This window comes from Taeniopygia guttata, chromosome 9 (assembly GCF_048771995.1).
Source record: "Taeniopygia guttata chromosome 9, bTaeGut7.mat, whole genome shotgun sequence".
NCBI lineage: Eukaryota > Metazoa > Chordata > Aves > Passeriformes > Estrildidae > Taeniopygia > Taeniopygia guttata.
This window is the reverse complement of record NC_133034.1, coordinates 7,760,290-7,775,514: the sequence shown is the minus strand read 5'-3', so window position 1 is coordinate 7,775,514 and position 15,225 is coordinate 7,760,290. Positions and strand designations below refer to the sequence as shown.

At 41.9% G+C, this 15,225-nt stretch overlaps 1 protein-coding gene across 5 annotated transcripts in view; it reads right to left on the bottom strand.

The window, feature by feature from the left end:
* Nucleotides 1–15,225, bottom strand: part of PXYLP1 (2-phosphoxylose phosphatase 1) — a 48,132-nt gene that overhangs the window by 16,296 nt on the left and 16,611 nt on the right. For 2 of the 5 annotated variants that reach the window (XM_030280101.4, XM_072933288.1), the window contains exons 3-4: nt 2,040–2,137; nt 1,415–1,481 (exon numbers count right to left, since the gene is read on the bottom strand). The exons of 2 other annotated variants lie outside the window; for them this stretch is intronic. In XM_030280101.4, the coding sequence (XP_030135961.4) occupies nt 1,415–1,481; nt 2,040–2,137 (165 nt within the window). Of the gene's footprint in view, nt 1–1,414; nt 1,482–2,039; nt 2,138–15,225 lie in introns of those variants that run through there. One more of the 5 variants, XM_072933291.1, reaches the window with a different exon arrangement.

Below are 15,225 nucleotides of genomic sequence, written 5' to 3'. Positions count from 1 at the left end.
TTTTACATCTCAGCAGTATTTTATGTGAAGTTCTCTATTAGTTCACAGTAACATGCACTTGCCCAAAACAGAAGTCTGCCAGTATGCACACAGTCATACTTAAATCTATGATTAAGAGAGGTTTCGAATGGGATTTTTCCACTGCTGTGCCTTTCAAAGCTCATGTTTCACTAGGACAGGAATACAACAATGTAAACGAGAAATGTAACAGATGATTTTGATGTGCATTTAGCACAGCCAGAACAGTTAATAAAATAGATCTGAAACATTTCATCATCCAACTGGAAGCTTTGCCAACACTGAAACTATAAAAAATATGGACATATTATTACAGAGGTAGCTTGACAACAGAAGGGGAAAGAGAACACATTTTGTTTCCCAATATTCATAAACTTACTTTTGTAACTAAAGAAGCTACATAAAAACTACTTTGAAACAATAATTTTGAAAAACTTATAGTGAGGAAAAAAAGTAGTAAGCTACAGAAACCATAAAAGGAAAGAGCTCAATGCAACTCTTCCTAGGGTCCCAGCAGGGTAAAATTGTTTGAAACATGGAGTACAACTAAATACATGGGCTGGCATCAGGCAAAAGTGAGACCTGATGGAAGTCAAACAGCAGCTGCTGCCCTGTGAGACAGAGAGGCTCTGATCACACAGGATTACACCTAAATACTGCTGTAGAATCACTCCTTCAAGAATTCTTGCAGCTCCAAAGTCAGATTATTTTTTTAAGTCAACACAATTCAAAATAAATAAAATACAAATTCTGATACTAAGGTTAATATCAAAAAAACCTCCAGGAGCCTTTATTTTAAATCACACCATAGCACCTGAAGACCACATTCTAAAATGAACTCAATAGCTTGACTAAGAAATGTGTTTAAGAGCAAACCCAGTGGCATCTTAAACACTGTGAGTATGGTTTTATTTCCAGTGTACATTAATTAGGACCTATTTAAAGAGCAAAAAGTTAATTGTATGACTTCCATACTCCTTCCCCCACACCAAGATCCTGAATGCCCAATATCTAAACCCCCAAATATGAGATAAGCAAGAGAGACTCAGAAGTGCTTTCAGTGGAATGATCGTAACAATTCCTACACTGCAACTAATCCCCTCTGGAAAAATGTCAAGTTTACCAAATCAGCTGTTGTGCTCAGATGCCCAAGCAGGGAGCCAGATACACATTAGGGCTACAAAACTGACACGAATTTGACAGAATTCAGTATAGCAGAAAACCAAACACACAAAGTGCAATTCACGTAGAAAGAACATCAAATGAAACACTAAATCACTTCTTTATCAATTTCTCTCCCTCCTGCAGTCCTACTTTCAGCTTGAGATACAAAAGGTAGCAACACTGTTTACCAAGAAGAAACATTTATCCATGAAAAAGAACCAAGAATATTTACCTAAAATCAGAAAGACAGGCAATAAAACCAGTTTCCATTGCTGTTTTCCCTTGTAGCTCCAAACAGCCTGAGAAGCAGCAGCACAAGTAGCCATGTTAGTCTCAATTTTCTGACTTAACAGAGAGCTGAAGTTTTCATCTTTTATAATACAGAAGGTTCTTTCAGCCCCATGCAAACATACTATTTAAAACAGTCCAACAGAAATGCAGGCACACAGCAGAAATAAGAACAGCAAGCCCACTGTGAGTAACCTTATGCTGACGGGTAAAGAAAAGCAAACGCGCATGTTAGAGAGCACAAAAAGTTATTTATCCACTTCCACCTTTCCCCCCATCCCTTTTGCTCCTACCAGGGCAGTAACAAGGCTGCCTAGCACAGAGCAGAACACTCAGGCTTCTGAAAGTCTGGTGATGAATGTGGACTTCACAGATTCATAGAATCATTAAGGTTAGAAAAGGCTCCTGAGATCATTGAATCCAGTTGTTAACCCAGCACCACCACTAAAACCTGGCCCCAAATGCCACATCCACACATTTTCCCTAATATCCAGTCCCCTGGCACAACTTCAGGCAATTTCCTCTTGTCCTGTCGCTTGATGGGACTGGAAGAAGAGGCTGATCAGCACCTGGTTACAACCTCCTTTAGGTTGGAGAGAGAGAGAAGGTCCCTCTGAGCCTCCTTTTGTCCAGGTCAAACATCCCAGCTCTTCTAGATGCTCTCTCCCTGAAAAAAAGGGAAGCTAGAATAGGTGTACTGTACAGAAGAACAACCCAAAAGAGGCAGGAATTCTTGAAAACAACTAAGGTGGGGAGAGAAAGGTGAGGAAATAATCTGGAAAAAAAAGCTAAGGCACATATGGGCTGAAGAGTACATTGTGCAACACTGAAGATACACTGCCTGTGGAGAAATGAAGCAACCTGAGCACAGAGCTCTGACATCCTGTGACCCTGGGTATGACCCTGCAAGTCCCACGTCTGATCCCTGCAAACCCCTAGGTGTGGTTCCAGAAAACACCACCCTCATCCCCAGGCAGCACCCCCCAGGATCAGTTTTAGAGCTCTGCCTTGGACTGCAAATGCACATTTGGGTATTGATGAAGTTCACATGTGCCTGTGTGACACACAACCCACCTTTCTCATTTTCTGCTATTGCATTGCTAAATAAAAGGCTTTGACTGGCTCAAAGGTAAGATCTGTATTAACAGCAAGGGCCTTCATCCATAATGCACAAGGCCACCATCACTAATGCGCTGTATTTGAATGGCGAGTAATCACCCAAACAAAAAAAGGCTTCTTAGCCTCACACTGGTTAAACTATCAAGTACTATTCAAAAAGATAACCATAAAGGCCTTTTGAAAGGCTTTCTAAGCCTGTGAACACAAGTTTCTAGCTTTAGATTTAGTATTTATATAAAGTATAAACGGAGCCACTAAACTTTTACTGGCTTTTAGTTTATTAGAATGTGTAGCTTCAGTAACAAACAAAAACCCCAGTAATTTTTACTTTAAATCAAACCTCTTGCCCTACAGAACCTGAAGACGATTTTTTTTTTAAGTAAGATCTATGCACACTGAACCTATAAAGTGACAATCTTCAGTGTCTTTTCAGTCTCAATCCCTTAACTACTTTTTTCACCACAACTCTGTTTCTCTAAGCACTTGCCCTTCCATTTCCTCCACTCTTGCTGTGTCTCCTGCCTGTTGAGGAGCAAGGGGAGAAGGGGTCCCTCAAGCACAGATGTGCTCATGGGCAGCCAGAGCCCTCCTTGGACTCCAGAACAGGCTCTGAGTTCAAGCTTTTCTTCCAACAGTGCTGCTAAATTCCCTGAGCACAATACAGAGAAAAAGAGTGAAGGGAGCTATGAGGGAGGTGGATAACAGAGACAAAAACAGTGGGGAATGGAGGAGGGCACACACTTAAATTTAACCTGGAATAGCAACAACGAAATGCTCTGCTTTAACAAACCCCTGAGAAGATAAAGAAGGCTCCTTGGAGTGCAAATTCTCCACAGTATTTCAACCTAACAATTGTGTGCATTCCAAGGTGACATAGGTACAACTTTCAGAGTGCAGCTGTGGCAGGGCAGCAGAGGGAAACCCTTCCCCCCTCACACACCTGAAATGTTACCTGCCCAAACTCTGAAAATGGGTGATTCAACACAATATATCTGCTCTAGTAGAGAACAGGGCAGGAATTTCCAAGCTCATGGGATTGAGCAGCCAAATGGGAGCAAACAGAGACTACAGATCCCCTCTGAGTTTCCAAGAGTTTGCAAACACTCAGCACCAGTCTGAGTTATGGGCTGACATGTGCCCAGACACATACACCTATTTAACCCACTCGATTTTGTGACTGCTGCTGCTGTTTTTCCTTCTGTCAAAGAAATCATAGTAATATAGAGACTTTTCAAGCAGTCTTACAGCACAATCCTATTGCCAGCAGCCTACATGTCACGTTCTAGGACAAACTCCAAAAAATATTCACAAAGAGTATTTAGGTGTAGCAAACAAGTAATGAATAAATAATGAATAAATATTCCTTTCATGGCAGTTTTTCTAATCAAAAGTGCTGAAAAATGCTTGCTACAGCAGCCTCGAACACCTGCACTTCACACTGCAGAGCCACACTTCTGCTGTGGCCTCCAGCACAGCATATTTTGACACCAGAAATTAAAATCCACTAGAACAGTTCTATCGATCCCATCAAATAAACATGGGCATCTCTCTTCCTACAGAAAAAAAAACCCAAACAATTACCTTGGAAGACCATGAGAAATGCTGCAACAGACTAGTGAAACACAACATCATATTTCAAATTCTTACAGAGAAATTTTAACCTGTCATGAGAAAATGATTAAATTCACACAGCTGGGGAGTTGGGTGCATGAGGAGCATGTGTGTCCATTTTGGTGCACTCATCTTTGTTGGGTAAATTTCTGCATTACTTGAGTTAATATCAAAAAAATGCTGCTTTTAAAATTCTGTTAAGTGCTATGTTTATATTTCCTCATGTAGTTCCTCAAACTACATCTTCAGTTTCATAGTGACAATACAGAAGTAACAGTTCCATTTCCTCCCCCAATTACTTCTTGTGATTTAATAAAGAAAAGAGGTGTATTTCCCTTTTCTTTTAGCCTTGCAGACTCAGTCAGCACAGAGCCTGAAGCATCAGGTCCCTTCCTGCCCTTCTCCACCTGGAGAACTCAGCTACAGCCACTCTCCATCCGAAACAGGCTGGGGATGGGAGCAGGGCAGCCAACACGAGGAACCATTCTCCTCCAACTGGAAAAATACCCAGGGGAAATTTGAAATTAAAATGCTGTTTGTCTGTTTAAAGTGTAGGAAATGTAAGTTTTCTGACGCATCTGAAAATAGGAACTCAGGGAAACTAGGAGGCTGCAGATGTAGCTCAGCTAACCCCATGGAAGTCAGATCTGATGAAGGGGGAACAAGTGTGAGCTCTAGAGTATTTAGATTTTTAATGTGCGTGTTTTGAAGAAAATCACAGACATTAGGACATAAGGAAAAAAAACTTAACAAGACTTAACACTGCTCTTCTGCCACACACAAACAAAATGGAAGCCTACACATACACCCCAGTATGAGTTTTCTCACCACAATCCCTGCTTTCCGTCCAGAACAATAATATAATTGCAGCTTCAACTTGTAAGTGCATCTTAGTTTTTCTAATCAATCCTGGTGTCATTTTCTTACATGAAATGCAACCAAAAGCTTCTTCTTCAGCCTAATGCCACCTGAGTTTTCAGATCCCTAAAGTTTTCCACTGGAGATGCAAATGTTCCTATGGACAACTGAGAGCTACTATAAATAGGCTGCTCTCCTCAGCTGTTTTTCACAGAGTTGGACAGAAATAGCCAACCCTCCTACCCCTTTCCAGGAGTGGGGCAAAGCCTCCTTGTCTGCCTATTTTCTGGCTCACAAGCTGTGAACTCTCTTTAAAGGTTTTCCTTATTTTGCGGCAAGTGCCAAAAGCAGCCCTTGCCCATGGAGCCATAGCTCACAGGTACTCACCTAGGGCCTTATTCCATATCAGAGTCAGAGCAAAAAAACAGATTTCAGTATTTGTGTGATCATGTTCAAAGGTAAACAGAACAACTACACACAACCACCATGCCTGGTAGCTTACCAGCTTTAAACACCAGTATTGCAAGAGCACAGGTTTCTTATTTCCAGCTGCAGTAGCTGCATGGCTAGCAGATTTTTTTTACAAGGTCACAATCTGACTTACATGAGGAAAAGGAATATGTTAAGAAAATCCTTTTTGCACCAAACACAACATGGCAGGCCGTGTACTCTTGTGTTTGAGATCTAATTTAAGCAGATACATTAAATAATACAATGTGTGCTTGCATTTCTTAAGTCCAGATGCGGCTCTGAAAAGAGCTTTATCATTTTAGGGGTTCCCCCCCGCCCCCCATTGTTTTTCACTGGACAATTCAGAAGGGCATATGGCACTGCTTAAACAGATTCCAGGATTTTCACCCTGACAGCAATAACACAGCAATGCTGACTGCAAATCTGAGCCTTTTCAAGCTCTAGAGATGACAATCATTTTCCACTTCTCCTCCCAAAGTGAAAAATTACTTGCTGTATTTTATCATTTTCCTTCTACACTGAAACTCTACAATGTTCACCAGCAAACAGATTATATTTTCATAAACAGATTTATATTTTCATCAATTTAATATACTAATTTATTCAAAAGAAACACACATGCACGCTAAAGCTTTTCTTTCCCAGCATGTCACTAATTACCCCATTGCTTGGCCCTGCCCTGGGTCTGGGGGAGTGGGGGAGGTTCCTACAAGATACCCAGACAAGCAGACACATTTGCTGCTCTACAAACACGTTGCTCAAGTCACATCTTGCTCCTTCTCCAGGTTGTTGAGTGACAAGATGCAAAAGGAGCCCAGCAGTGCTTTCCCTGACACAGTTATGCTGGTCCTGGCCCACCACGGCCTCGCTGGGACTCCCAAAAGAGAAGGGAAACAACCACCATGAACCACCACGCTCTGGAGAAGTCCCTCCTATTGCTGGGAGCTGCCACATCTCATCATGTTGTGAGAAGACTTCAGCTGTACCAAATCAGTGTCTTGAGGGCCACCAAACAAGGCTTAAATACACAAAGACTGAACAGGGGGGAATTGTGGCCTGAGCACGATTTTTACAAATACAGTAGAGATCCAGGCACTGCTGCTTATGCAACAAGATTCATGAGCACTGCAGTAAGATTTTAAAGCACTGTCCTGCTTCTGTCTACAGAACTCAGCAACAGCTAAATGAACTAATCCAACTGAATTGTCCTGGAACAGATTTTCAAAACAGGTTTTATCAGCTGTGTTCAGAAACAGCTGGCAGCTCTTCCCATTTCCTCGTATTGTCCCAAAATAAAGATCCACTGCTCTACACTGATATACACTGCCCTGAGAGCCTCTGCCATCCTTTTCCAGGGGTGGGGACCTTTACTTTTAGACTGAGGTTTGCTTGGTTCTGTTTTTTTCTTTCCTTTTGTCCTGTATGATTCGCACAAATACTGGAGTGGGAAGCTGTGCAGCAGCAATTGCAACATGACTGAAAAAAAAGATGCTTGGCAGATTTCACACATGAACTGAACACCAACATAGCAGCCAAGAAGACTCAGCACAGCAGAAGAACACATAGCAAAATGAATTTTCTCAGGAACATGGGCTACAAATCCTCAGGCTTCAGTGACCTTTTCTTCTACAGCAGCTGGACATGATACACAAATATGCCCCATAAAGCAGAGTTCAAGATAGTTCAAGAGTTGCTCCTGTTCTGTTACCCAGCAATCTGCTGCTGACATGAGCTCCCTACAGCTGAAGCCCTGTGAGTGCTCCCTGCACACAGGGTAAGCATGCACTAGTCTTCTTTATCATCCTGGATGCCTCCTTGCCTTACGGTTCTCCTCAAATTCAGAATGGGGAGACTCAGTCTCCTCAGACTCATCCCAAATTACTCAAAATGTTTTTGACATTCAAGTCAACTGTCATTATGATGTGTACTAGAACATCCAGCTGTTGAAATAGGAATCCCAAAATACACAGGGAAAACAAAGAAATAAAGAGACTTAAAACCACACCTTAGCTCTGCCCACCACATCTTCACAAGTATTGCTCCCCCGGTGTCACAACACCAAGGCAGGAGCTTTTGGGCTGCAACAAACTAGGTCAGCTCACTGGTGAGGGCTCTCCTGAGCTGCTCCCTGCCCTCCCTGCAGCACCTGTGCCCCACACCTGGCTGCAGGCAGAGACCAAAGCGCTGCCAGCCCAGGGCAGGAGCAGCACCCAGCCCCTGTGCAGGCACCAGGGGCCTCAGATGTTAATGGCATCAGCCAGACACAGCCCACAGACATCTGGCACCTCCCTACAGCAGTGTCCTTCAGAGATAAAAAGCCTTACAAATTCAAATCAATATTTTCACTACTGCATTAAATTAGCACTTTTCTGTTTCACATCTAATCCCAGCTGCTTTCTGTCCACAAACTGACCTGCTCAGGGAAGTGATCTCAACACCATATGCCACTGCTTACCCAAGCCAAGCCAGCTCACTTGTTTGTCCTTGTCAACACCAGGACAAGGCACAGAAAGTTGCCATGGATTTGCCAGCAGCAAACCTCAAAACATATTTAATACAGTAGAACATGACAGATTTTTGTGCTGGGGGAGCCTTCCTTGACAGTCATTCATCTCAGGAATTCAGAACAGTGCTCTCTGGATCAGAGAATTATTGGTATCTTTGGGACTCTTGCCATAAAACAGCTTAGGGGAAGACAGTGAATCTTATTTCTTGTCTTCATTCAGCATTAATGTGCACAGTTGGTAAACCCAAAATTACACCACATATGTTTCCATCTCACAAAAGTAATGAAGGGAGATCGCTTCCATTTTACAAGACTTCATATTTCACTGCAGCAAGTCCACAAAAGCCCCAGACTTTTAAATACAAACTACTTAGACCCCACCTCATTTAAAATAAACCACAATGCCATTCAGTATGTACAAGCACTGCTTTTCTCTCAGAGAATGAATTTAGAAAAGCCAGAAGGGAACTCATTTTGGGAACAGAGATTACTCTGATTAGAAAAAAACAAAAGGCAATAAGAAACTGCCTACAGGCATTAAAATCTTCAAAATCAGTACAGTTTGAGAGACTTTATTAATCACAGAAACTCCACATGCCCAAGAACACACAATAAATTTTTCAAAAACCTTTACATTCAAGTGACAAGACACTTTGGATTAAGTCAGTCACTGTATCATTTCAACAATGATATCCCTGCAAAAGCACCAATAAAAGAACAAAACTGCCTGAAAGACAACTCACAAGATAAAAATTAAAAGGACTAAGGAGAAACATGAACAACTGTATGAAGCATATTAAGCATCTCTCTCTCAGAAACACACAGTGGAACCAGCACATCAATAAACCCCAATGGTTTTCAACTCAATTTGCAGCAGCACAGTGGGGATTAAAGGCAAGCACAAAGCACAGCTCAGAGAAACAAACCTATCATCAAACATGAAGTTTAAGTAGCCCTCCATGCCTTTCAGAAGACTGCACATGGCCTATAAATAGGGAACATTGACATTAAGGTAGTTTTCCTGGTACTGCCCTGTTGAAACTCTGCTCACTGAAAAAGGAGAAGGGAAATTTGTGTCAGAACATTCTCTGATGAAGATGCAGAACCCAAATCTCAAACAAAGGACAGCAAATTATTAAAGTATGATGAGCTCGTTTGCAATTAATAGATAATATTGTCCTAAAAGCTCTGGTAAAAGTAAAGTAAGAGAGATAAAGCTACTAAAGTGTGAATGATTGTGAATTCTCAGAAAACATTCAAAAATCAGAGTGGTCAGCAAAAGATTACCAAAAGGCTCCTACTAAAACAAAGCAGAGTGACAAGGCTGTGTCTGCCTTCTCAGCTTAAGACATCCAGGTTTTGTTCTGATGCCATCACCTCTGTACCATGAGATAAACAGAAGTACAAGGGAGGGCAGCCCTGCAGCAAGGGGATGAGCAGCTGAGAAATTGCTCATAGAAAGAGCAAATTTCAGGGATTAGAATCACTGCCCAGTGCCCAGCCAGCCCCAACAGGAACACCCAGCAGGGAGGGCAGAACCAGACACAGGTGAGCTCTGCCTTGGCTGCCTCACCCACAGGTGAGCAAAGCCCAGAGCCAACCTCCCAGAGCCCTGGCAGTCAGGGCTGGGGACTGGGACCCACACTGCCCTCAGCTACCCTGAAAACCCCAAATGAGCCAGAATACAAACCCCACACTGCCATCAGCTATCCTGAAAACCCCAAACAAGAGCCAGAATACAAACCCCACACTGCCATCAGCTACCATGAAAACCCCAAACAAAACTAGAATGCAAACCCCACACAGAGGGGCCATGCTCTTGTGAGAAATGAGGCTTTACACTGTGCAGACTTTACCTGTGTGAGCCAACCCTGGCTCATCATTTATACAGAATATAACAGCTGCACATTAGAAACAATATTCTCTTTTTGCTATTTCTACAAACAAAATAGGGTGAATGTCCAAATTTAAAAACAATGTTTCAGTTGTTAAAACACATTTTAGCCCAGTATACAGCAACATATGGAAAAATACTAGGAATAATTTTATAGGATTTAAAAGACAGACATGCCATTTTAAAACATGCCTGCAGTGACCTGTAAGGCAGCCTGACTCACCTTTCAAGAGCTGTGAAAAAGGAAAAGCAGAGAACTGGTTTAATGTCAAAACAGAATTTGCTAATATATAAATAAATAAATCACCTGACCTACAGAATCAACTGTACAGTAGCCTTCAAACACGTGCTTTAACACTTCATATTAACTCAGCTAAAATACAGTCCAACTAACCACCATTGATGAAGTCAGGATACAGATTTAAATAAGCCTGACAAGTAACTCCTGTTGGTCAAGTCCTGTCTCAAGAGATTTAACATGACCTACAGTTAAAGCAACTACTTTGAAAAGATTGCTCTATTTTTGTAGGAGAAAGTAAGACTGCCCCATAGTATCACTCTCAAGCATTCATCATTCTCCTTCCCCTTCAGGGGTTCATTTTGTGGACTGAGGCACTATAGCACCACTACTGAAAAAATCACAAAACAGTTATTTAAAACTCCAGTTACAAACATAAAAAGGATCCTTAACAAAAATTTCTGTGTTTACAGTTAGTTCTCTTCATTGGCTGCTAAAATATACAGAGCCTTGGATTTATTATTTGTGGGTCATTTTTCCCTTTAATCTTAAATACAGATTAAATCAGCACTTCGAAGAAACAAAATCCAGAGAGACTTCTCATGAGTGAAAAATTTGCCATGCTTATGAGCTCGAAGGCAAAATTCATAGAGAGAGATATCTGTTCTTTTAATTTCATATGCTGGTAACACATGACAAAAACAAGTTCTCTACATCAAGAATTCTAAAGCTGTGGCTTTTTAAAATATAGTTACTTGTATACACCAGCAAAATACAATAACCCACCGGCCCAGGGCTCTGGCCCCCAGCAGGGGCTGCAGGAAGCCCTGGTGAGGATCTCAGGCTAAACCACAAACACCTCAGGGCTGCAGATGATGCCCTCACTGTCCTCACCAAGTGAGAGCTGCTGGCAAAGCTCAAGCCAACAAAATAAAACTCTTCTCCTCTTCTATGTGGAAAATCCCAATTTCTGTTTCCTGTGACTCATCTTTAAAACCAAAACCTCCAGTGTGAAATCAAATGACAGAAAGTAGAGGGAAATTATTACTGGAACAGCAAAATGTCACTTCCAGACATGCTGATACACCAACACCCAAGCATGACCCATCGAAGCAGAGAGAGTATTTTTAAAAACCCCAAAAACCCACAAAACAGCTCTCCACACTTTACATGGGAACCAGCACCCTGCTGGGGCAGTGGCAAACATCCTAAAAAGCAGTGGCAGCCACCAAAATTCTTTTTTATCGAAAGGAAAGCCTAAGCCATTGATAAAAGTATCCAAGTATGTAGGAAAACAAACTCTAAACCAGAAGAGAAGCTCCATGGGCAAGAGCTGCCTGAAAGCCAGAGCCCTCAGAAGGGCAGTCTGGAACTGATGTCAGCCACAAGGTTAGAAAAAGCAACCCTGTAAAAAGGGATGCTTTCCTACCATCATTTTAATCCTCTTCTCTTGACTGTTACTTTTTTCCTTAGGCTTTCAATAAATAGGAAAGAAAACCCTAAAATCCAAAAGTATTTACTTCATGGAAAAATTAGTTTACATGCCTTTGATTACAGAGTAAAAAAAAAATCATTGTCAAGCAAATTTTACAGAGTGTACACATGGCATCCTAACACACAGCTTTTAAACTGCCTTTCCATTTGGTTTATTCAAGGAAAATCATGGATAGATTTTTCAAACATCCTGAGGAGACCCACCTTGAGGCTTCTGCTGCCAGTCACAGATGTTTCTAATGTAATGAAAGGCCTGTGCTTGCCCAGTAATTGGGTTCTCAGGTACCAATCTTTGGAGGAAAAAGAAAGCTGCTCTTTAGGCCTACTTGTAAACTCCTGTTCCTGAGCTAACCAATGCAATTAATATTGACAGGATCCAAAATTCTGTCTTATCTCCTTCATTTGAGGCTGCAGGACCACAGCTGGATTCTGACACATCCTTTGGGTGCAGGTGCACTGCCATCCTCTGTCCCTGAACTGCAAGAATTGCCCCCAGCCACTGCATTTACCTTCCCTTTGCACTGCTCTAGGCAGTCAGAGCAAGAAGAAAGACCTCAGCCACTGCAACCCCTTCTTCTGGCAAAAAAAAAAATGAAGTATCCCTACATATATTCTCTATGTTTGTACTGAACTAAACTGCCCATTTTTAGTCAACAGCATTACAGGTAATATTTTCAGAGACAAAAAATACACAGTCTAACAGAGGTAATTTTTCCATTCTGCAGTTTTTCTGACAAAGTGAAACACTGAAAACTTTAGATAAAAATAACATAATTACATTTTAGAACAGCCTTACTGACAAGTCTATCAAAACCAGCTCTCCTCTTGTCTCTAATGCTAAAGTTTTAAACTGTTTTACAACCATGACCATTTACATAAACAAAGAGGAGAAAAATAGAAACACATGTGGACTAATAAACACTATAAGAAAAATACTTGTCCATTCTTTTCTGTAGATCTGGCCCCAAATGTAAAACAAGAGAGAAACAAAGACAATTCCTAATAAAACTTTAATCTGCTAGTCATGGTTGGAAGTCAACCAGTTTTCCAGTCCAACGGGCTTCCCAAACAAAAATGTTCCATTGATACAATTATCCATTAGAGATATCAGAGTATCCTTCTAGCCAGCAGTGGAACATTTCTTTCGTATTAGCTTTTAACACTGTCATTTTCCTACACTATTTAAAAATTCAAACATGTACAAAATCCAGTGGCATTTGCCATTCAAGAGAGGTTCCCTCTATTGCTGATTGCTCCAGGTTTAACTCTGTACAATGCATTAATAGCAAAACTGAATTTGAGGGCACATCTGGCCCCAGCCTTTTGCTTCGAAATCCAGGCCACACAATTACATTAAAGATGCCTAGAACTGTTAAGGTTTGTTTGTTTTCAGCAAGTATAAACTCCTTGTTTTTAAAAGTCTTCTATGTGCCTACTAGAAATGGTAACCAAACCTGACAAAACTATGAACAGGTATTAAAATATCCTAGATCAGAAAAAAAGAAAAAAAAAGAAAAAAAAAAACCCACAAAAAAACCTGTGGCATTATTTATGTCAATAAACACACAGAACCTGAAAACAGTAGGACTTCCTGAAGCAAGTTCCCCTTTCTTGGTGAAATTCCCAGGAAAGCAGTGAGCCCCATGGGCAGACAAAGCCCAACACAGACCCTGGGCCTTGTGCTGCTGTTCAAGGATGCAGAGAGCAGAACCAGACGAGTGCCCCATTGCCCGAAATGCACAGGACAGAGGACCCTGGCAGGAAGGAGTGTGTCTCACAGGATCCAAGCACCACATCAGCTTGAGGAATGACTGTTACAGTTTAAGAAGAGTCTCCAGCTGTGCAGCAATCTGCTTACATGTCTCCTTCTACCCAGGATAAGGAGATGAAGAAGATGCAGCTGGCATTTGCTGCAGCCAGTCAAGGCAGCACACACATCTGACAAACATAAACCAACTGCTCCAAGAGCTGCCTGCCCTGGCCCTGGGACAGAGCTGAGGGCAGCTTCCGACCTGGATCCTGGCCAGCTGCTCCATATCCATCCACTGAAACTGCCGGTGGGAGAGAACACTTCTGGCTCTCAGAGCTGTTGAGGGAGACTTTGGGGGGAACTTTCTCCATGATTTACCCTGTGAGTTGAGCTGTCAGTATCCACATACAGCACCAGCCTTGTGGTGAAAACAGCACAGGAAAGCAGACTACAGAACTCAGAAACCTCAAGATAAGAGAAAGGGACCAAGAAAACCAAACATCTCAACAGGGGACAGAGTTTTGTCAGTCCTGGGTTCATCCCCAGCTTACCAACACTGAAGATACTGAGGTCCTACCCTGGCTGTTTTCCCCAGTCTTTTTCTCCTTGTGTCTGAACTCGAGATGTGACACCTACAAGCTCTGAAACAATTGCCTCAGGAGTTTGTCTTACAAGCAAAGACAGATTTACTAGGACTGCTCACACGACCACCCATCACCTCCACCTCATCATGGCTGAGGAAACCACTGCTCAAAAAGCAGTTCCAGGTCCTTCCCAGCACAGCACTTTAAAGTAAACCAGCATCCTTTTCTGTTCGATGGGTGGCAAACTGCTGCAAGCAATTCCTGAACCCTCACAGCTGTAGCATGAGCCAGACTGTGACCTTGTCAGCCATCCCAATGTGGGCTGTTTGTAATATTGAGTAAGAACCTACAGAAAAACAGCTGAGTTTGGCCTTTACTACTCCCTTTGCTTCAGAGTCAGCCACAATTCACATCAAATGGCTTCAAATGCCACAGTTCCACATGTGGATAAGAGGGATAAAATATCAAGCACTTAGAGGAGTTATGGTCTGCTCTAAAGCATTAGTTTGAAAATAGAAGATATGTACCACTTATATAAGTATACATTTAGTGTTACTGTTTTGCTTTTATAAACAAATTTATCACAGAAAGGAACAAACATTTTCAACATTTCATGCTTAGAAAAGCAGAAGCATATTTTAAAATTACCAGCCCTCCTCCACAAAGCTGTGCACTGCTTGCTAACAGAGATTCACAATCTCACAACAGCATAAAACATTCATTTCCACTCCAAATGCTTCAGGAGGTACCTCCCTTCTAACAAAACAAAATAAATCAGTGGCTTTGGCATTTTCCCGAGTCTAAATGTATAAATACTCATTTTCACTCCATGAACATAAACCATAGTATCAATCATTTAGTTTGGGAAAGACCTCTTAAAACAACACAAACCATTAACCCAGCACACCGTGTTCACCACTAAACCATGACCCCAAGTGCCACATCTACATGTCTTTGAAATGCCTCCAGAGATGGTGGCTCCACCACTGCCCTGAGCAGCCTGTTCAATGCCACACCACCATTCTGGTGAAGAATATCCAATACAAACCTCCCCTGGCACAACTTGAGACTGTTTCCTCTTGTCCTATCACTTGTTACCTGGGAGAAGAGACTGATTCCCACCTTGTACAACCTCCTTTTTGGTAGTTGTAGAGAGTGATAAAATCCCCCCGAGCCCCCTTTTCTCCAGGCTAAACACTCCCAGCTCCCTCAGCCACTCCTGATCAGACT